Here is a 25377-nt window from a genome sequence, read left to right as displayed (position 1 = left end):
AGCTGTTGTAAACGGTTGTGAATTTCGATTGTCGCAATCGTATCGATCGAAATAATCGATTGATTTATTAGCCTTCTATTGTCGATAGCTCGACATATCGATAGTATAATGTTCTGTAACACAACCGTAATAGACGAAATGATTGAATCTCTTACTGAAAAGCTGCTTATTTGAATTTTCAGATGAAATATTCTATTTTTGTGTTGTTGTCCCCATAGGCAAAAATACCATCAAAATTTTAAATGATATATCACATTATCTTTTTTTCTGAGTTCCATACATCAAATCTGCAGACAAATCAAGCAACATAAAGGTTTTACGTGTTAATCTTATCGCGTCATGAAAAATTCGATCGGGATGAAAGTCAACTGCCGATAACTTTTAGTAATCATAACAGGATTTTTACTGTCCAATCCAATATGGCCACTAATGAGTTTCCACAAAATTTGCGGATCCCTGCAAAAACGTCAAAGTGACTTTTGTCAGAAACTTTCCCTTATCGTGATTGCCAGTTTAAAAAAATCATGTAAAAGCACAGAATTTACTTGTAAAAACTGTGATACAAAACCTAAAACCTCCTTGATACTATAGTTTTATAATTATTAGTTGTGAATCTTTGATATATTCAAAATTAGGTAAGTTTAGTTTTGCTAATAATGCCTTCGGTATAAACTGAAGCGTTAACACGCTGGGAGAAACAGTATTATTTATTATTTTTTTCTTTAAATAAATTGAAGTGCAAATAAAATAGGGCTTGCACAAGAAATTTAGCGAAGCTTTTTATGAACAGTATTAGTAGTGTGTATTAAGTAAAGGTTGTCAACCATACTATTACATAAACAAAATCTCCATACCACGTTTTTATGACGTTTTTGGTAATGGATTGATATAAAACTGTGTATATTATTGCTAATAAGCTGATACAGGTTGTTTTTAAACGCATATACGAGCACTGCGAGATACTGAACGACAGAAAAAGCTCATAACATGTTGGTATCCCTGCTTTCTTTAGTTCATATCTGATCAGCTGATAAGCATTGCTTTCTATGAAACTATCTGTTAATGATGATTTATTGTAAATGAGATTCAACTAACATGAATGACATGAATAACACATGTGATATTGAAAAAAACCGTCTTTCTAAAATGTTCTCAGATATTTTTAGACCTCTAAAGCCTCATACGCAAATATTTTTAGAACTTTTGATTTCCAATCACGAACGGATTTTATAAACCTTAGGTAAAATAGAACTATGAAATTCTTGCAACGAATTTTACTTGCTAGAAAAACAATTTCACCTTTTAAGGATGGAAACCAACGGGGGAAAATTCAAAAGCTTTAGAGTAGAACAGTGTTGGTGAGACGGCGGTGAATAATAATTCCTTATTAATACCAAAACCATCCCTCTTTGTGGGAAAGGTAACCTTCGGGTATGTCACATAAGGTTGTCATTAAGGTTATCATAACATGGGGGAAAGTCTGTTAAATAGACACCAACCACCGAGGAATTCGAATTATAATTTATAAATTTACATTACTTGTACACTTGGGAGAAGGAATGGTTTATACCAAAATAAGTTACTAGTTTTTGTTATTTTCTAATATCTAGTTGGTGTAACCTATTTTTTTAAATCTGAAAATCAAATGAAGTACATCTTATTTTTATTTCACCTGGTGAAATCATGTAAAGTATCGTTCAAAGACTATTCTATTCAATTGTTCGTTGCATTGTGGTCATGGTGTAAATATTTAATAATTTTTCACATTGATATTTTAAAAGTTGGCTTCATAAACTGTCACCGAGAAAAATATTGCAATTTCGTAGTTATAAAACATAATTTGAATCTAAAACTTACTGCGTGAACTTACTATCTGAATCTTACTATGTTAGAATTAAGTATAGGTACAGTTATTTTTTTATTTTTCAAAGTATCTAAAATACATTTATTCATGTACTTTCTCACAATGAATCTGATCACGTCGTGAATTGTCTATTCTATATTGTTCAATTCAACCAGTGTTTGCAAGATACAAGATACTGTAATCTGAAATTAAGCCCTAGATAACCAACCTGAATGACATTTCCTATACAAATTTGTGTGCGATTCCAATCAGTTTCGTATTGCAAACATTGGTTTATACATTACATCTATACGACGTAGCCTAGCATGTGTTTTTTAAGTAAATATGGTTAAAATTATAGTCTTGTAACTAGATTTATTTCTTATAAGGTAGGATATGTGGTTCATTATATAGTTTAAAATATAAATATCATTGCTTAAGAGAGCTTTATATTTTGTTGGTCATATTTTTAAGACTTTCGCGGTAAGCGCAAATAATTGATATGTTTTTTAAGAACAGTAGCTTGAGAAAACATGCTTCATAATGCGGTAAAAATAAATAACGACAAAATCGCCATGTATTTTGAACTACTTGGACCATGTACTGAGATAAATTTAGATAAAATATACTTGATACAACTTTTAACCAAAGCTGGGAATAAACTTGCTAACTACGAGCTACGCGCTCATAGTATTATTTATACCTATACAATTAAGATCAAGTTGGTGAAACAACTGGTAGGAATTAGGAATTAGAAGCTACGGAGAAAATCGCACTGTGGTATTAAATTGTACCAACTTACACGATAATTGTGAAATTGTACAAGTAAAAGTAATGTCATACACAAACTGTTACTGAGAAAAATCCTAAAATTAGCGCTTCTTAAACAGTATAATATAAATAAAACGTCACAACTCCGTAATCTTATCATTTTTCTTTTTGTATCTTATTAAAAACCACAATTAAAATTAAATTAAGGTAAATTAAGGTCAGTTCCTTATATCTACCAATACTGAAAATAATCTTACATTGAATTTGTCAAACTGAAATAGTAAAATGAGTAAATTGTTTTAAGTCAGTATATTTTTTACCAGTTTCGAAAATTCGATACAGTTTTCAACTGTTTACGTTGCAGGAAAATGTGTTTCCAAGCAGCGTAAGGGACACAATATGGCGGGTTTAATCCCATATTTCATGAATAACACAATTGTTCAGAATTTCAGTTATAATCTTTTTAGAGGATTGAGGCAGAGCGGGGTTCCCATTCTAATTTCATATAAAAGAGACGCTTGTACTCGTGGGGCTTCAGTCTGTATTTTCTCATTAGAAACTCGCCGAGGATTGTTGCTTATTTGGAAACCGATGCAAATATACAAAGGTATTTAACTGCGTTACACTGTTATATGTAGCACTTGCCACTTAAATAGCTTATTAGAGCTACGTTTTTTAAAGGGTTACCCTCGTTACTATCTAAGGTTGGCCTGTTATAAGAAAACACCATTAATTAATTGATAGCTTATGACAAATGGCCTTTGGGTCTGGGAGCGATCTTTCCTGTAACTTAACCAGAGACGTCCAGATTCAAAACTATTTTCTAGAGTTTAGTTAGTCTAGGTTAGTCGACTCGGTTAGTCTTACATACAGGGTGATTGATATAAGTGTGCCAGCCGTTTTATACAAAAACTATAAGAGATATCAAAAATAGTTAAATGGAAAGTGCCTTGGAATTTTTATTTAAAAAATTGTAGTCAAGTAAAAAATATTATTTTAGCCGCCATTTTTCCAATATGGCTGCCAACTTTGATTTTTGTTATGGAACACCCTGTATTGTATGATGTATTCTGGTAGAAAATGTAATTTTGAGACGATTTTATTCTTGTGATTTTTTCATAAACCTAACCGTTTTAAAGATAATAATGGGTTAAGTTGCGAAATTTTGAATGGTTTTCGAATAAAACAGCTGGCATGCTTGCTTAGGCCTTTATCGAAACTCTTTCTCATGCAGAAATTTCAAAACTTAAACCATTATTATCTTTGAAACGGTTAGGTTTATGAAAAAAAATTACTAGAATAAAATCGTCTTGAAATTACATTTTCTACCAGAATACATCATAAAATACAGGGTGTTCTGTAAGAAAAATCAAAGTTGGCGGCCATATTGGAAAAATGGCGGCTACAATATTTTTTTCAAATTTACTAACATTTTTTAAATAAAAAGTCCAAGGCACTTACCATTTAACTTTTTTTGACATCTCTTATGGTTTTCGAATAAAACGGCTGGTACACTTATATCAATCACCCTGTAGATGGTTCGCAGTTGAAATGTAATACTATTTACTCACCTCAGAAACAACATCTGGCACATACCTGAAAGCATAAATTAAATTAATTTAATACATTTAAGTTTCCATTAAGTAAAATATTCTTTACAGTTTGAAAAAATAATTAACTTTTTTCGATGTTATTTCAAAGAAAGAATAATATGATGTTTCCAAATATTCTTGTTACATTAAATGATGCTAAAAACTTGATAGTAACAGATATATTCAACCCTATATTTTTACTGTTAAGCTTTAATATATTTTATGAAATAAATATTGATTAGCACTACCCTACCATTTTAAGCCCACATAAAAATTCCGATATTTGTGAATCTAATTCATTTAACTGCTGCACCTTCAATGTCAGTATAATATTTATGTATCAAAACAGAATTAAACATCAATGACACACCAAGACAAACAGTCTAAGACCAACATTTAGAGAAGACCCCTTTTCATAGCAAATTGTTATTTATATTTTTTGTAAAATGTTAGGGTATAAAACTGGCCTAACGTAAAAAAAAAACATAAAGATTTTTAACCTTCTTAAAGTTAATACGGTCTCTATACTTTCAAAGCTCAATACACTGAGATCGAATGTTAATATTGAAACCCACATGACTACAGCTCTGTAGTCAACTATAGTGTCTTTGTTCCCTTTGTAGCACTGATTGTGTGTGATCTCGCACTGTCAATAAATTAAACCCTCTCAGGGTCACTATAGTGATCACTCTAGCAAAAGTCATTTCAGTGATCTATGACAAGTCACTAGAATGTTCTCTAGTCCCTACAGTGTTTGCGGCCTTATATGCGTCGTTATTATTACCAACTGAAGTTTGGGGAACTGGTTGTATTGGGGGTATTTAAACACAAATATGAATTGAGGATGCCTTGTTACTTTTACTGACCTAGAAGAGGCTACATACATACATGTATTTATGTTATTACAAAATGTTCTTATTCAGTAATGGCCAAATTGGAAAAGCCCAACGATCGAAAACAGCTTTATCCATTTTTGATCTACTAATAGCTACTAATATTTCTCGGAACCAAACTGGCAACCTTATTATTTTTGGGGACTGGGGATAATTGTATGATAACCAATCAGCTACCTAAGTGATAAGCATTTTCACGGGATATATGGACCGTTGGCTAAAAATCAAGAATTTTAAAAACCCGTAGTTTTGTGAAGCTTAAAATTGGTTAACAACGATTCCAGGCTTCATACTTTTTTACATTCGTTTTATTTAGTACTTTTACATTAATTGAAATCCTTAGTAATCATGTAACAACAACTAACAACAAAATAGTAAACTATCCTAAAATTTTACGTTACGTGCAATACAAAAAAACTCGTATAACTTTACACCTACGGTTTATAACAAACAAATGAAAAAAAATTGATAAACGCACTGCGTTGTTCCATCACTAACAATAACTCGTCCTGTGTTACGTATCACATTCTTGTCCCTAGGGCCCGATTTGTCTCCTGAAAGTTGTGAGGGCCTCCAGGGAGCAGTTCATAATCACTACACCATCACTCATTGAGGTACATTGATGGATATGGTTTTTATTTGTTACAACCCTGAAGACTGGTATTGGGTCGATTGATTGATTTGGTATTGAATGCTACCTAACTGGGTATGAAGGAAAAAATTAGAGAGTCATGTATTTAATACAAGAAGGAGTTTGTATGTAACATGATTTTTCCCTCCTACTTAAAATATTTGTACTATTTAGGAGCTTATGATGCAGTGGAGGGACGTGTGGTAATGAAAAAGGTAATTTAATTTAGGGCTCTGTGCCCCCCCCCTAGCGTTTATTTACTTATACTGTTTACATTCAAAGATCTAGCGATAGCTCTCATTATGAAGATTTTAGATGTTAATTGTATTTAAAAAAACAGGCGATTCTTCATTTGAATGTTACTTTAAGTGATAATTTGTAATGTAATCTGATTGAGATAAGTAATTCTTTATGGCATGTGTCTAAAATCAATAAAATGTAATTTATTGTCTATGGTAATTTTTATTAATCTCATAACTGTTTTTCACAAACATATTCGTTAATAGCGCATTACATTTCATTACAATATTTTACATATTTTACTGTTTCATTGACAAATCTTTCGTGGTTGAAAATTTATTAAAACGTTTCAATAAATTTCATACATTTCAGCTAAAACATAAAAGTATCTATATTTGTGAAGCTAAAAGGTAAGCTTTGAAAAGCACAGAAACAAAAATCTCGGCCAGTCCCACCCACTCATTAAGGGACCTAATGGATGGCTTCATATATTTGACTTCGCGCTTGTTCTCTGTATTTTACTGGCATTTTTCACAATGAAGAGCTGCAGGGGGTTATACACGTGCAATGCTCATTTTCTAATAATAAAAAAGTGGTGTTGGGATATTTTAACAACGTACAATACACCCCCCCTATTTTTTTTTCATAAAATGGTAATTGCAGATTAAATAATGACATTTTAAAGCTGACTAAGGATTAATAAAAGTAAGAAAAACTTATAATAAAAAAATACGTAAAATTATTTATAACCTCCTCACCTCCTCATCACATAGATTGTTACAACAAAATTCCGTTTCCAGTTATTGTACTTCTAACAGGTGAACCTTTGATGTATGCAAGATATTTTTTATAAAAGTATCTACCTACAAACCTTTTAATCTCGTGAAAATATCAAAATCTTGTTTACAGTCTTGAAGAGACATCTCATAACACGAGTTCTTGTTGAAATGAAAAACAGTCTTGATAGGATTACTGCCTTGAACTGAACGCTGTAAAGTGGTTTATAAATATGTAAAAAATTGAGTAACACACGTTGGGAAACGCAACTTTACGTTATCTAAAGAAAAAAAAAATGGAAATGGACATTTATAACTAAATTTCAAATCTTGTTCCTCGTGAATACAATATTCTAATTGTTAAATTAAATGAGCAAGCATTAGGACAGACACAAAAAGAGAAGATTGATATATTAAATCAAGGAGGCTGTCAAGAGCTTATGAGCAACCAAAGGAAATTTCTTCGAGTTTAAAATGTTAAATTTAGTTTATTTGTGTCTCATGATTACATGGTTAACTACTATTGTATAAATGGTGTTACTGTGTATAAATAAATAAATGAGTACCACTAGATAAAATAAGTTATCAAACTTCTTCAGAATTCATAAAGAACGATTCTAGACTTGCTGATTCTAAAGATAACTAAGCTTTAGTTAAATCCCAGTTCTCCTTAGCCGAATCAATTGTCGTTCAGGTTAATTACTAGATACTAAAATATATTTTATACTTTATTCAATCACACAACTTGTATTATGGTTCTCTGGCTAGATTTATTTGTTCGCAACAATCATTGCCTGATTATATTGGCTATATACTCTATCATATAGTCTTTTATCCTTCAAATAAGCTTGTTAGAGCTAATTTTTACGGAGCATGTGTCTGATTATGTTATCAATTAAAAAATATAATGATCTTGAACTATACATGCCACATTTAATGTACAGTTTGATTGTTTTCTGTCCTTTTTCTTTTGTTTATGTTTGAATGATTGTAGTGTTGTGTGACGATTCATATAATAAACTTGGTATTAAGTACTATAGTCCTCGCCAACTTAAGTTGAGGCAGCCCAAGGCTGCACGGCGTATACCTAGTGCGGCCTTTGGCTGCCTCAACTTAGGGTGGCGACGACTATAGTATCTATTTTACCGAGCTCGATTGAATTATTACCATTTCAATAAACAGTGGTTATTGTTTCATTTTTGTAATCTATCCACTATTATATTTTTACAACAATGGGAACCTAAAAGTTTGGCAAACAGTGTATTGTGTTTACTAGTTTTTCTCATAGCTCTGGAGAAAGTTTAGGGATTGAAACACCTGAGGTAGTCCGGTATTAAAAGGGGTTGAATAATAATTCCTCATAAATAAAAATAGGAGGGAGTATCCCTTTGTGTGAGAAAGTAGCCTGTACATAATATCTGAGCGTAGCTTGAACGCACTGTAGTATTTGCTGGATAATACACGTTAACATAATAACTTATACTTATTTTCACATCTACTCAAGATACAAAAACATTCAATGATGCAATTAGACTCGCATTTGGTAAACGATTAGGAATTCATGTAAAGTTATTTTGTAACATTGTTAAGTTTTGAAAATAGTTTATTTTGTTTTTAAAGCGGTGCGTGGTTATATAAAATTATTTTTGGAAATAACATCCTGTAATTGACTTTATTGTTATCACTTAAGATAGGGACGCCTCCTATGCGCATATTTAAACCCAAATATACGTTAAGGATGAGTGTAAAATGAGATGTTTTTTTTAGCTTTGAAGCCGACTACCAGCCGTTTCAATTGCAATAATGATCAACTGGGTGCGGTTTTGTACCATTAAAAAGTAACACTTTTCTCAGAATCGAACCAGCGACCTTTTGAATATCATGTGAGCACTATAACCTTGCAGTAACCCAGATATGACTTATAATACTATTATATTTCAATTTAACTTATTTTAATTTTTTAGTCGTTTTGATTTTGGTTTATACTTGATTTAGGTCTACTTGATTGAGGTCTACTTTGATTGAACTTTTTATGTTTTCCTTCTTTTCTTACTGATTTCAGTTTTGCTCGATTTCGAGCAACGGGTTATCTAGTAATATGTTATTCTATATACCAAAAGATTCACTACAATCACACAGTTCCAATAGTACACAAAAAATTGCAATTCACATATAAACATATACAAAATCATAATAAAGATAATAATCCAAATATTTCTTTTGTTCCACTTCAATTGTCATTCGCCTATTTCATCACCGCATCAACAATATGTATTCATGCATGATGAAGTCCTCAGCGCAAGAGAATGGTTCTTACTCAATGTTTTAATGCGATTACGACTCAATTATTCCAGCAGCGAGGATTAATCCCGTCAGAGAACGCATCCTTTCAAATTCAATTGGGATTTCACTTTTTGCATGATTTACGAACGCTTTCCACTGTCAAATAATGCAGTCAATTGCGAATTGTTAGTTTGGTGTATTTAGTGAAAGAGTTTGTTTCAAATAATGAATAATTTGATTAAATAATTATGAGTGATGTTGAAACATTTTCTTCCTTATTACTTATCTAAACTACTTTATAAGATGACATATTACCTACCTATTTCTTAGATGTACTGAAACTTTACCAACACTATTGCAGCTAACTCTTAACTGAATAATCGTGAAATAAGTTTTAACATGTTTAACATTGTTTACAGGACGGTCTAGTAGTAATGTTATAGGTTTTCGTAGGTCCCAGGCTTGAATCAAGCCAATCACGAGTAGCTTATAGTATTGTGATGATGCAACAAGCAATCAGGAAAATCCCTTACCTGTTAGCTGACATGTTAGTTGACAACCTACATAAAACTTAAGGTTCATACATTTCTACACAAAATTGATTCTATAATTTAAGTGAAAATGTTCTCTGCATTAGGAAACTTTGGAAGCCATAGAGTACGTCGATAGTACATTTTTATGAGTTTGCTTGCCTATTGTAACCTTACGTTTGCCCCTTCGAGCCTATTTCAAGGTTAAAATACACAGGCTCAGACCTGTGGGTGGATATTTCCGGATTGGTGGTACTCAAACCCTTGCCTCTAGCTAGATAGTCAAACACTGTACATCTTACAACAGACACACCCTACGAAATCATATTTTCATAAGATACTTAAGTCAAACCTCTCCATCCCAGTGTAAACAAATCGTTACCATCCCTCACACAACCCTTCTCCCGTACACCAGCTGATACGTTGGGGTTGAAGTGGTTATTGTTCAAAGCTAAAGATCATGGGTCGTCATGGTGATGTGTCTCTATTGCTTGCAGATTAACACCCTGTAACTGTGGTTTGTATTAAACTCGCACGTTTGGGTGAAGTTTGCAGGGTTGTATTAGTGTTTAGGGTTGTTTCGGGTTGGGTAACATAACTGAAATTTAGTATTTTGTTATGTGTCGTTGCATAGTAATAGTTTAAGTTTAAAATCTCGTTGCAATTAGTAGTTTTTATTCATTCAATTTCACACATTTTCCCTGTGACAACTGTCTGGAATAATGAAAATTTTTAGTTTTGATTGAGTGTATGGTTAGAGAAGGTTGCTTCTAATAGTCCAACCCATAAATAGTAAGATAATCTACAAAACAACATGATTATAAAGCTGGATCTACTTCATGAGATAAATTATAATAAGTGAAGACTAGTAATTTATTTGTCATGTAAATAAGGGGTGAGAGCTTCTGTACGGTAAGTCATACGAAATTTTGTTTTTCTAAATTGCAAGGGAAGTAGTAAATATACAGCTATGAGGCTTAATTATAAGTCGAACAATGTAATTCATGTTACTCACTTAGTTTTCAAAATAATACGTTACTAAGCTGTTCCAGCCATAAAATCATTTAACTTCGCAGTGTTTACATATATGAAATGTAAGAGCACGTGTAAGAGAAGAAACATACAACATGGATAAGCACAAACCTGAGAGCTTTTCCCAGAAATGAAGGTTTTAAACATAAATATGTTCCTGAAATATTGAAAGTGCATTCCCGTAGGTAGAGGGAAACTCTTAAGCAGCCTGCACGAGTGCAAAAAGGTTATTTTAAAAAATTATTTTCATTTAAATAAATACGCCGAAACGAGATTAAATAATTTACAGCATACCTAAATCTTTTGCAAACGTAAGTAAACATTTAGCTTAATCTAATAAATTTTGAATAAAATTTGTATGTAAAGTTCTCATTGACCCAGTTTAAACCAGTAATAATTATAAAAATATAACTTGCATTAAAAGGAAAACTTTTGTTTTAAAAGTGCAAAGTTTTGAGATCTGTTTAGTCGTATCTTAAAAATAAATCATAAAAAGTTATTATAGCTAGTATAGTTTTAGTATGGGTGAAACCATACAATATGCAAGATCCTAAATTTTTCTTCTTCTTCTTTGAACCTGGAGACAGTTGTTTTTAGGGAAATCATTATGGAAAATTGTAGTTGGGCATTGGGTTCGATAGGGACAAACAAAATTGTGTACAGATTTGTTTAGTTAAATTGAATTTACCTTTTGATTGATAAGGGAAACTAAAACTTCCACTTGTTTAAAAAAAGGTTTTATTAGATTAAGTACTTTTTAAACTTATGTACTTTGACTTTATTAGAGATATTGTTAAAGGGTTTTAAAACAGTTTGTGGTATCTTTTGGCCATATTATCTGTTCACATAGGGCCTCTGGCCTTTGCGGGTCAAAATAAAAATTCAGCTACTAAGAATAAACTACTTTGATAAATATTAGGAAAGTATAGGTATTAATACTACAAATTGTAACCAAATTTAAAAAGTTAGGTATTAAACTTATACCTAATTGTTAACGATATTGATATATCGTTAGTTCATTTTGCATGGGTGCCGTGACCTTGACAGGTCGTCTGTTCATAACATGTCCGTCTCAGAAGCCAAGCGTTAGTGTATTTTAAAGCGGGGTCTCACAGACCGAGGGTTTCGGTTTGTGTGTTTCAGGGTCCATTATTTTTCAAATGGGGTCTCACAGACCGGGGGTTTCGGTTAACGTCAGCTTAGGTGGGGTTTCGGTATTAGTGTTAAATTTGTCTTAAAAAAATTGAATATTTTTTAAATAAAAAATATGAAATAACGTCTCAATTAGCATCGAACGTGTGATTAAATTATTTGGAAATACAAAACAAAATTTACAAAAATTACCTGAAAAACATTACGAACTACTTTCATCGTTTCCATTGCGTTCGTCTTGTCGATCTTACGTCAGGATTTCCACATAATTTCCAATACTTCACTCATAATCTCCCTCCACTGATTCTTATCGAGTTGAAAAGACCGGTGATACCCTTTATTGTTTATCGGTTCAGAGAATGGAGGGGGGGGAGGGGGAGGGTGTTGCTATGGTAATAAGTCTCAGTCGTTCATACGGTCCACCTCTTCAACGTGAGCTTAGCAACGCCATGAGGCTATTGATTAATTAATAATAATTACTTAATAACGATTGTTAATTAACCAATTACGTTAAAACATTAAATTAGCTTAGCAACACTAGAACTACATGTATTTGTAGTTGTAACCGAAATAATCTCATAGTTTGAACTTGAATTGACAATGAAAGTTCAAAAAGGCCAATATATAATAATTTTATTTTATTTACTAGCGATTTCAGAAACTAGGTTTCCATCTTCAGGCGCTAAGTAAACAATACAATATTTTAAGGATTGAATTGACAGTTAAGAATATTGAATCGTCAATCGACTTAAAACCACAAAGGTAATTTTTGTTTAGCTAATCTTGAAGTTAATTAACTAAGCTAAAATTTTGTGGTAATTTGAACAAAGCCGTGTAATTTTGCAAGTACACTCAATTGTAAATTGCAGATAAGCTCTTAACTATTTGTTATCAAAGATAAATCATAGTAACAAATCAATATGATGGAGATGAAATTGGTTGAAAGAACATAAGTTTCACATAACAAAGAATACCGTACGCCACATAAAATATTGGGGTGTCATTGCGTTTAGAGAGTTGAAAATTATCTGCATTGTGTGGAAAAACACCATTAAAAAGGAATGTACTAAATGTGAACAGACAAAATAAAATAAAAGTAGTGTGCTTTATTCGTCCTGGGATGACGGCTTGACGTACAAATTGAGGATTTAATTTTACTTAGATAAAATCCATTGGTGATTGTCAGAATTTGAAACCAGAACCTCAGACGCAGAAGTCTCGCGCTCTACCACTAGACCAGCTCACTTTTCACATGGGCGTGGTATTAAGCCAACTACGACATTGATTGCAAAGTAAAATCTATAAAAAAAAAAACTAAAAAAATAGTTCCTTGATAATAGTTCTATAGCAAACCCGTCCATTCCGATGATATAAATTGATATGAAGTAATCGATTGGAATTCAATTTGCAGACTGACATGCGGCTGATAAGCAGAGTTAATCTCATAACTCACAATGAGGCGTATCGAGTTATCACGGTTGTTACATCGGGAATATTGTTCGGTTCGAGACAAAAGAGATTGTTATCTATGAAAAAAAAAAATCATTTGTACCACAAAATTGGCAGGAATTGTATTTAATTTAGTGATAAGGATTTAATTTTATTCATGCTGATTAATACTTAGTCATTTATCACACACTTATATAACATCCCCTATTACAAGAGGGGTAGTTTTAGTGTTTGTATTAACTTAGCCCAGACAAAAAAAAACTATTAAAACCTTACGCATATAAAACCTATAATAGAGCATTCAAGCGGAAAATTACACGATGTCATTAATTTATTATATACACGGAAAAAAAAACCTTTATTAAATTATCTTCTCCAGATATCATTAAAATTGCTTCAGCAAAAATGTCAATTAATATCCAATTCCCTAATCTAATACAACTAAATCAATTATGCACTTAATCTACAAAGTAACTAATAGATATGTATATAAAAGAACTCATTTAATAAGTTAAGGATTAGTAGAGATAAATATTATATACAAACACAGATTCGGATAAAGCTTGGCAAATAAATCACCAACACGAAACACTGGGCACCTAAATACACAAAACATACCTAGATAACTCACATATAGCTTTATATGACGATACAAGATATGGATGTTGACAATAAGAGTTAAATATAGGTTTTTTACAACAAAACCAGATATTAGAGGCATGTATTTAATTATTTATTTAACATGTTAAGTTAAGTTCCTCGCTAATTCCTAACGACGAGATATCTGAAACTCATTTGTTCATCAAATGTTCCTCATATAAAACCCACCTCCCGTTGGTCCGATAAGAGGTAATGATGATGAGTGAGGCTGAAAGTGTTATTGTTTATTACATTTACTGATAATACATGTGGAAGGGTGGGAATGCCTGATTTATGTACATTAAGCCTTTTTATTATTAGGCTAAAACGATGTATGTATTACTATTATGTATACCAGTTTGTTTTGTAATAAAATCATAAAAAAAGTATTTTAAAATTTTTAAACAAATATTTTCTCCTTTTTACATAATATAGCAAGACCTCTTTTAAATTTGTTAATAGTATACAATTGATAAAGCAAAACATTTTAATTGAAAATAAATATACATATAGCCAACATTCATTTAACGGAAATAAAGTATTGAACAAAACCCAAAATAAACAGGAAATAGTTACATAAAAACATCGACATCCTCAAAAATTTATTGGACCGTTAACCAACAACGAAAATACATATATCTTCTCAGGTTTTTTTCATCGAGCATCCGCTGGAGTCGAACCAAAAAGATAACAATATTCATTATTTTGGTGGACAATTAATAGATTCATATATTTGTTTAATTTAATTTAAATCTTCGATACTAATATCATGAAATAAAGTATTCTATGAACAAAACATTATTGCTTTAGTAAATTGTGGTTAATGAATATACATTTAAGCTCAAATAGCTACCTAATGTAATAACAGTCTAGCCAGTTGTCACTATACATATTTACATAGTTTGGAGACTAATATGTTGAGATGAAAATAATAATTTATTGATGAAATTCGTAATAATCAGTGCTAATCCTAATCATTACTTAAAACCCCTTCAAATTACACATGAATATTATATTTTGAGCCTTCAAATAAAACACTTAATCCGATTTCGTCTGCAATCAATGAACGTATTATAATTTAATACGTAATTAGATTTGTTTTGATAATTTGAGCACATTAGAACATTCAATTCGATTTAGAACCGAATAATTTATAGATGCAACAGACAGCGCTTTAATAATGAAGAACGGAATGCAATTCCAAATGATTATGTTTACCAGTGATATGTATAAACAATAATTGTTTTGATTAATGGAATGGTATTGTTATTTGAAAACTATTTCAATCGTATCATGGTATTGATATTTCTTTTCAAGTGTTGATGATTATTAATGAATCACTATTTGAAACGCAGGCCGTAATCGAGAATTGTAATTTGTTTTATAGAGTAAACTGTCATTGTTATAAAGATGTATTTGATACAAGCCCCGTTAGCATACATGGGTGTTTTATAAGTGGTAAAAATTTAAACACAAATTCATAAGTTATTCAATGAAAATGTTGTAATTCAGACTTAATATTAATTTACACTTTAGCAGATTTATGATTTCCTTACAGATTTTAGGATTAATATTGGTACGTCCAGATTACTTGCAGTTTTTTAAACAGGTATTAATCACACAAAGAACATAATAACACAAAGAACCGAGAATGGGTTCAATGGAGCAAGTAGCAGAATTACATTATATTATATTCAAGCAAGTTTTGAACAATACTTTTCATCAAAGTGTTTTGATACTGTTGTGACCCAGCAACTATGTCAGTAACAAAAAATAAGGTACACAATAGAGTTTTAGACACTAGCGCATTCTGTGACTGGCTCACACAACTACGTTCTTTTTTAGTAAAAAATTGGTGACAGCTGATCCATATAGATGGGATGTCTTATACTAGGCTATTGCTGTTTACCAATAAGAACGTAAACCACTGATATCATCTAATTCATATTCCTAAAGTACGGAAATAAACGGTATCAGTAAACGGTTACTTAGTTTCTCCCGTTAGTTTGACAGTAAGAAACTGATTCAACAGTTATACTAGATAAACGGAGTGAGTAGCTATGGTTTTTATGGGGAAAACCACAAAATATTCAATCGGAATCATTAAAGCTATTTAAAAAAAATCATTTTTAACCGTTATTTTATAGTTTATTTTTAGTTTTATTTTTATTAGTACTCACATAGCAAATTTCATCAAAGTCGGACCACATGTAGTCTGTAGCCCTGTATACATCCACACACGCACAGACCCGAACGCACGATTTTTGTTTGATATCAGCTGTTATAAAAATGGCTACAGAGAGTGAAAAATTGTACATTTTAAAACAAAGAACGCATGCTAACCCTAATCATATGATTTACACGTTAAGACTCAGCTGTTTATAACATAGTAGAGCGTGTTATTCATTAAACGTGTCTGTGTAGTAAAACATACAGCGAGACCGCAAATATACCTGAGGTAGCTGTGGTTAGTGGTGAACCGAACTTCAGTCTAGACACAATAGCCATCCAGTCAATGTAGAAGTGAAACGGTACAAACGGAAAAGGCAACAAAGGAGGTTCTTCATTAATTACACAACGGAAAGCTCCATATTTTTTATAGATTTGTAATGTAAAAAAGATTTTACTAAAGTGATATTTTCCTTCAAAATAATCTACAGAGTATTTGTAAAAGGTATATCACTTATGCATATTTGGTAAAGTATGTACAATTGTAAAAATCTCTCTTTTTAAAGCATGTAGTTTTGATCAGGCTGACATGTCAAGAAGACGAAATCCCTATTAGAAATTGTAGATAGAAAAATAAAAATATCTAGAACGATACTTTCCTAACCGGTCTTTTATTAAGTGCTAGCCAAATTTTCCTTGTAAGCATTTATGTATTTCATTTTTTACTATAGGCTTTTAAATATTTTTCACGCTGCAAATTGTATGCAGTAGCTCAAAGAATATTATCAGATAAACGGCATACAAATATTTAAACCTCTTCTTTATATGTTTGAAATCTAAGATATTATTGAATATCACCAATACCCCTATGGAATAAAAATTCGATTATAATTCAAAAGTAAAAGGATCTAATGGTAATTATTCCAGCATACAAAACTATTACTGTGAATTGATCATCCGTTTACCCCGCATGTGTAAAAAAATTCTACTAAGCCGATAAAAATTGATATCCAGAAATCGATTGGAATTCAATTTGCAGACTGACATGCGGCTGATAAGCAGAGTTAATCTCATAACTCACAATGAGGCGTATCGAGTTATCACGGTTGTTAGGAATATTGTGTTTTGATATTGATACAGACAAAGTTTATTTGTGTTTCAATACTTTGTTTAATGTCCAACCTTCACATCCTAGAATGCTAGTTCGAGTCATAAACTGGTGTACACATTACTCCAGGGTTGCAGTTATCACATAGATAAAATCCATTGGCAGGATTTGAACCCGGAACCTTAGGCACCGGAGCCCCGCGCTTTACTACCACTAGACTACCTCACTCCTCTGTGTTTCAATACTACTGCGAACATTATTAAAAAAAAACATGTTTTTAACATATAATTCTCCTATAATTCCTGTGCATTCGTGTGCATCACATATAGGAGAAAACATTAAACGAATGATTTTTATGGTAAGCCAAAGCTGTTAGAACGTTCAACTTTCAATATTTTGGTTTAGAACAACTACAGTATAATAAATAAACGGCTAGGTAAGATAATCTTTAAGTATACAATCTACGGTATGCAATCTACAAGTAAGTGTATAAAAAGGTTGTTTTACATAAACAGATTTATTAAACAATTCTTTAATTCAAAACTGGATAGTACTTACATTTTTAATACAGTTTTGAACGATTGTAAAACTGTGTTGATCATGTTTCGAGAGGAGGGGTGGATTAGGGAGTTGCTATGGTAAGATGAGTCAATATTATGAATGAATATGACTCTCTTTACCACGCTTTCCTACCTCTTCTACCCACGGTGGTATAACTATGTGTTTAAACTTTAAGTAGATTCATATGTATGTTAAATATAACATACATTATTATTTTACCAAGAAACAAATTGATTGTAAATGGTTAAATGTGTGTGTAGCAGTTTATATTTCAACAAGTATTTAGTATACTTATTAATACACTCATTCTTGTAGTCGCTATTTTCGCCAACAAACACCCAAATTGTGAATGATTTAAACGTCTCATTATCATTTATGCAACTATCATACAGAAAAGTAAAATTAAGAAGTATTCTGACCAATAAATGGTGTTATACCAGATATAATCCACGCAAACTTTTTCCCGCAGGGAACAAACAAATTTCACAACAGTGACAGTGGTATAGAACTGATACAAAATACATATTTTTTTCCATAAACATTTATATAAGAAATTAACAGGATATACTATAGAGGAAGGCTGCGGCTAAATATGCTCTTTAAAAGGGAAACTGAGAGGAAATAAATAGTGAACAAAAATAGGACATAAATAATATTTTTTAGGGGATATTTTGTAGTTTTACACAATGTAATGCATTTAAAACTGTTAAAAGTCTATTAATGGAGATCATAGATATGAAGCAGAGAGGGTTGTTTTGGAGGAATCGATATACAATCCTGTGCAGATTTATTTGTTGCTGTTATTGAAAACATAAATCACTTTGTTCTATACCAGTGATACACTTTGAACTGCATTGGAATTGCCAAAATGACAATCAAGGGGTCAATAGTAGTAAAAATACTGTAGAGATCAAACTTGTTAAGTTTTTAAACATAATAACACATTAAATGATTTAGTTACGAGAAGGATTCACATAATTATAGCGGAGTGATTATAGTGTTCGCATAACAATCTGAAAGTTACCAATTCATTCTGGAATTGTTGATTTTAGAAATTAAGCCTAGCACAACAACAGCTGATCTCAGTAAGTGAAGCTACTTGAGTCATCTCACTCATATTAAGTTCTTCTTGCAGTTATCTTACGTCTATAACATAGGTTGTATATGTTATTTTTCTTAACTTTAACTAATATAAGAACTCTTGCTTGTAATCATAAAAATGTCAATACAAGGATTTTTACCCATAAGGTATACACACGTCTTAAAAAGGGTTGTTGGACAATGATTGACCACAACTAAATGCTAATTCATTTAATTTAACCAACCAACTTAAAAGCAACCATAATAATTACCTTGAATTGTTTATCCTGAATACTTTGCTGGGGAAATATTTTTAGGAATCAATATAATTTCGTTTCTATGAATACTGAGTGGACTCTGAAAGTAAATTTCTACATGATTGTATATACAACATGACATATTATACTGGGCTCCTATTAAAATATTAGCCATACAAGTGCAATTAGATGCAAGTCATTCATAACTCTATACATTACAACATTAAACTTAAATCCATTTTAATTCGCTTCTTCTCCTATCTGCTTTAACCACTTTACACGGCTGAAATGATTATAATTACAATAGATATGAGTAAAAAAAGTAAAATTCCTGGCAAGTGTATAACACATAAATACCAGTTATTATTTGTTTCGCTTGAATAAACAAATTTCGTTGCCCTTACCTGGCTCTTATCCAGCTCCAATGTTTGCTTTTAGTGAAATAACCAACGGGAAATTCCTTCGGCTTAAAATTAGACTACGTAAATTACTAAAACTATCACGCTAATTATTTTTCCCTAAATAGTAAAATATAGCTTTAGTTGAAAATAACTAAAATTCGTATTCAATAGTTTTTAAAAATTTTTTAATGTCCCACTTTTACACAACCCGCTATTTCTAGTCCAGGACTGTTTTACATACTACTTCAGACTAGCTTAGAAATTCGCGGCATTATCATATGAATAAACGTCATTCGTGATTGGTGGGATTTGAGCCCGGGATCTCGAGCACCGAAGCTCCGTGCTCCACCACTAGACTAATTAGCTCCCAATGTTTACACATAGGCTTAATTATGAGCACTTGACCCACTAGTGAATTACGAAGCTCAATGAATTAAACTATAATATCTCAGAACACCTGTAGAGTAACTGATGTGGCTTTACCAGGCTACAGACTATAGGTGGATTCAGCATTGTCGAGCTGCTGAAGTGCTGCTGATTACTCCTGCTGATGAATCACCCTCTGACCGCAAATATCCTTAGGAAGGCTGCGGCTAACCCACAGCTGCCGTAGTGTAACCTACATTGGTCTGTCTGTAAAGCTATGTTTACTTTGTGTAATCTAATGTTATTAACGTATAGTAAACTAGTTTGAATTTTGTATACCATTCAAAATATAATTTAGTGTCCCTTTTTATACATGCGTAAAATTGTTTAAGTATTCGAAAATACAAATAGAACAAGGAATAATAAATATGGAATAATCTAAATTCGTTCGATTAGTAATGATTTAACTGTTGGAGTTTTCTTTAATTATCTTGATATATGCATACATATTAATAATATTTTCATTTATGCCATTATTTGTCTAATTTTACTTAACTCCATTGGCCTGGTATTGGTATGAGTGTAGTTTTAATGATTGGTTTTGTATATAAGATAGAGATGGGAACGTCACGTTGATAGATTTATAGAAGTAAGTCTACGTATTTTAACTAGAGTATGAGTGTAAAAGCTTAAATCCCTCGTGCAGCTTCGTCACTGACGAAAATCAGCTGATTCAATAGTCATCATCTATTAGAATCTCACTACTAACTTTTCTATGGATCGAACGGCAACCTTTGATTATTTACCTTTTGATTACAGGTGAGTCCTATAACCACTAGCTACTCAGCTGTAGCTATTTATCTATAACCCGAATGAGGTAGGTAAATCCCTCTATGGCGCAAATCTACAGTAAAAAATTGTAATTAATTGTAAATTAGTATTTTTATTCACCCAATGACTGTCTTAAACAAACATAATGTTCACTAGGTAAAATGCATATAATTGCTCGTTTTACTTAGAGAACCAGTTTTGAAATTAAAATGCAAAATTTGAGCATTAGTCCCTTCGACAATCATATTAGAGCTCGTAGAGTTCAGCAATTAGACCACAGCATTCTATCTGGGAATCATGATTCAAATCCAATCAATAAAGGCTTTTAGCAAAGTGGTGTTACCATAACTCAATAATTCGAAGCTACCATTGACCTAGTTTTAGCAAAATTACTATAACTAGACAAGCCTCAACCAACTAGAAGTTTATCTTCTGCCAACATTTAAATACTTACGATGAAACTAATACTAAAAACATTTAGTGATTTCTAAGCTACGTTAAGCCATTTATTAAGTATTTTAAAATTATTTACTAATTCAAAAATTTTGTATGTATATTCTATAAACTCATACAGCGGAATCAGTTGTGATCGCGTCACATCATACATCAACTGTGGACACACAATCAGGAAAATCCATCAGAGTGATTTATCAAGCTCACCCCTGTGCCTAATGGGAAATTAAAATACATCTCTTATTTGTAAAACCCTTACCTGAAAAAAGGTAACATTGTAAAACATTAATTTTTTTAAGAGGGTTAATACGTGAGATATATCTCTATATAGAAATATAATGATTATGAATTAAGATTCAAGAATAATTTTGCAGCAAAGAAACATTTTTATATCAAATTGAGGAAAAATAATACTCAAATTTGTATGGTAACAGTAAAAAAAATGGTTTTAGAATAGTTATTATCTTAAATAGTCCACTTAAGGAAAGGGATCACACAATCATTTATTTTTTGTGAAGATTAATTCCCCCGTAGCCCCTATCTCATATTTCATTTCACAGTGATTTTGAAACAGAATAAAAAATACTAGCATATTTTAAAAATCCAGAAGACATTAAGCAATCCTTGGAGTAAAAAGGGGTTGAAGCCGTTTTTAGTCTCTCATTTTGGGAAAAGAAAAGGAAATAGAATCATTAGAGATAAAAACTGTACCATGGAGTCTGTACGGCACAGTTCTAAGTCTGTATCATGGAAAATTCCGTCTATCTGAGACTGTCACGGACCTTAAGCTATTGGCCAGTCCCCAGGTAGACGAGGTTTATGAGAAAGGTTTCATCATATAGACTATACCTAGGTTATTATTACTAAAAATTGAATGTGAATTGTTTTAGGGACATGGATTAGATAAGGAATTAGGATTGAATAAAGTATATGGGTAATCGATATTATTTTCAACAACTCAGTGGAAATGTGTATATAATGATGAGGGCGTGACTAAGTCGAAAGCTTGAGCGACAACCATTGCAGCGGTGTTGTTGGTTCGAGCCCCGGGCCCCCTAGTAAAATGTATTACTTTGGTTTATTACTGTATAGTACATGAACCCTACAACATTTATTCGATGGAGTCTTGGATGGATCCAATGAGAGACGCCATTAAGTAAAAAAAAATGTTTGAATGCTTATCTAAAAGTTGTTCCGTCGCTTTATATAAATTAATAAATAGGCGAAATGAGTGACTTCGCAGACTCTTGCCTATACTCATCAGCTGCTGAATATCAAAAAAATGTTAGTGCCAACCTTACACATATGTAAATTTTAAATTTAAAAAATATAGAAAATGAAAATATTTGAAAATATAGTTTATAAATATTTTTGTGAAATATAAAAAATTGACACAAAATTAGCTTAGAACCGCAAAGCCGTCTGTTCATTATTCAAAATTGAGTTTCACGCAAAATAATTGAACTCACTTCCGAGTAATTTCCAAGTCATTATTCTATTTCCTTATGCAGTCTAATAAAACAGCAGACTCTCTCCAAAATTGGGCATCTTAACACTTTATCCACTTCACAATTCTAAGAGGAAATCACTCTATAAAATATTATACATTGCTAGCAATTGTAGGAATATTGATGTTATTTACTTATTAACTCCAATCGAAATATATGACGGTTTAATTACTTTTTTACTTAATTGATGTTTTAACGTTGGAAATATCAAATAATGCAATTTAATTAAGTTTATAGGTTAAGTTTTTACTTACTTTTGTTAATTATTTTTAAGCCCTTGACTTAAGAGGATTTAAGATTAAGTTACTGCGTCAGGGACACAAAAATCAAAGACCTTAGAAATAACAAGGAGTTGTAATAACCAAAGAGTTCGAAACATAAACAAACAAATAAATATGTAAATGTATTCGAAAGATGAACAGTTATAGTTAAACTATCTTTTAGAATCGACATATCACAGGTAAAATATTTGTAAAATCAGTGTCATATGAACATAAAGGTGGCCCTATACACTTTAACTGGAAAATCCTGTTGGCGATGGCCTTCTTGTCTTCCCCTTAATTTCTGGACTTAAATGGATTTTACACGTATAATACGTAGGTCTGAGAATGTAAACAGTACTCAACAAGCTGGTTCATCCTCATGCTGAAGATTCATTGAAATGAGATCCCATTTTTGTTTGTTCACAGCTTGAAATTTTAACTATATACTGTCATCTAACATCCCAAATCTTACTTCCCTAATAAAACAAGAAAACCAAACAATATTCACACAATCAACTGACCTGCTACTTGTAGAGAAGCGTTCCTGCTGGCCACAGTCCCCGCCACGTTGGTCGCCACACACCAGTACACACCGCTGTCCGAGTCCTTCTTGCCGTGCAGGACCCGCAGGAAGAACAGCGAGCCTGCAGGCAGGATGACCCGGTGGCTCTTAGCCTCGTCCACGGGTGCTCCGTCCTTGTACCACGTGACCCTTGGCTCAGGTCGACCCTCGGCCTTGCAGTTGAGGGTAACGGGTTCGTTCCGAGGCACCACAACGTCGGACGGGTGCTCTGTGATACGCGGCGATCGGTATTGGCCTGAAACAAAATGTAAAATGTATCAATAGTAAAAGTGAAAAATAAACCCATTATTGAAACTGAACATTGAAAGTACACTTCTAAAACGAACATAATTTTCCTAATTTTTTACAATACCGCGCCGTTTTACGTTTTAATGTCCGTGTTCGTGTTTTTATGTACTTTATGTGTAATGACGACCTTCATATGAAGTCACCACCCTTTGAAATCCTTGACGCCTGAAGATGACTTTTTAGAAAGTCGAAACTAGTCGCAACACTAGCAACAATTAGGAATAATACGAAGCAGGTATTTACACCAATTTAATACTTCTAAAACATCGTTTCACATCTATCAATGTATGGCGTCCCATGAATATATTGTGTAACTCACATTGACATACGACATAGTGTTCGAAATGTTTTATAAAAACCATACCAATTATTAAACTTCCACCCCCCCCCCCAGAACTATCACTCAAAATGGTCTACCTTCTTATCATACAGTACGGGGACTATAATGAACTGTTTGGACACAATAACGAGCCAATTTCACTTTGGATTTTGAGGTTTAGCTCTAATAGCACCGTACTGTACCGTGTGGTGTATAAACTGTAGTAAACAGGTCCAGCGACGTATTTGTGCAGTCCTCATTTATCCGGACCTTGTGCTGTTTGAAGAACCATTCGAAAATAATTTGACAGTGATTTGGAAACAAAATTTACAGCTATGTAAAAAACACAACGCAACGCAGTTTCGTTAAACAATTAGGTATTAAAGTTAGTTGTTAAAGTTATTAAAGTAGTTCAGTTTCTTAAGTTAGTTTTTTTTTTTTATTCGAATAACATCATTCGAGCTATTGCCAATAGTTAAAGCACCTTGTAAGTATGAATAAATCATGCAATCTATTGTAATTTTAGATTCAATAACACCACAAACATTGATAAAAGAAAAAAAACAATGAGCTAATTCGATAAAAAAACATTTGTAGATAAAACAGTGATGTATTTGTAACTAAAGCTTGTCCTCTCTTATCATGACTTGAAAGTGTGGAAAACACTTTGGGAATGAAAGTCAAATAAATAGAGGAAAAAAGCTTAGTCTACGCTAGTAAAATAGTTACTGAACCTAAAACAACCATTAAACCCTTTGAAGGTAATAAATACAGTCTAATTCGAGTATCCAAAGTGAAAAGTAAAATATAATTAAATTAATTTGAAGCTATAATTAAAAATCTTAAAAACAAAATTTAACGAAAAGTCGAGAGTTCCTTGATTAATAAAACTTTGAAGGCCACTTGACAAACAATCGCTCGTTAAATATTACACTTTGCAAGAGGAGAAATAAAGAATTGAAGAGATTTCCTCAAGAGCTTGCTAAACACTTGGGTCTAATGAGACTGATTGCCGGAGTTCTGAAAGGTTTCTCAGTTTTAAGTGGCAGTCGAGTCGAGTACTTTTTAGACTCGAGGAGTGTTTAGGTATGGCTGAGTTACTCGATGAACTATTTTAGTTACAAATAATAATCTAGCTTTAATTGTATACAATACATTTTTATCTAATGTTACTTAAAGGCACTTTGCAAAACAGTTAATTTTATTTTATGTGATACAACGTGATTGGCAATTTTGCCTTTTTTGAAGGATTTAAAAAAATTTGGTTCTATTAATTCTGGTCTTAGGAAACATAATAAAGCTATTATTCAATAACGGAGTTTTTATACCTTGTTAGTTTCTGTAAAACGATGCTTTAGT

The 25377-nt window shown here is 32.0% G+C and overlaps 1 protein-coding gene across 1 annotated transcript in view; it reads right to left on the bottom strand.

Annotated features, from left to right (window-relative positions):
• Nucleotides 1–25377, bottom strand: part of LOC129002694 (roundabout homolog 2-like) — a 235419-nt gene that overhangs the window by 111862 nt on the left and 98180 nt on the right. The window contains exon 3 of the mRNA XM_054430690.1: nucleotides 23350–23646. Within this exon, the coding sequence (XP_054286665.1) occupies nucleotides 23350–23646 (297 nt within the window). The remainder of the gene's footprint in view (nucleotides 1–23349; nucleotides 23647–25377) is intronic.

The sequence above is a fragment of the Macrosteles quadrilineatus genome, unplaced genomic scaffold, assembly GCF_028750875.1.
Source record: "Macrosteles quadrilineatus isolate MER2022 unplaced genomic scaffold, UCM_ALF_1.0 Scaffold_9__3_contigs__length_116548681, whole genome shotgun sequence".
In the NCBI taxonomy this organism is placed as follows: domain Eukaryota; kingdom Metazoa; phylum Arthropoda; class Insecta; order Hemiptera; family Cicadellidae; genus Macrosteles; species Macrosteles quadrilineatus.
This window is presented reverse-complemented; position numbering and strand designations above follow the sequence as displayed.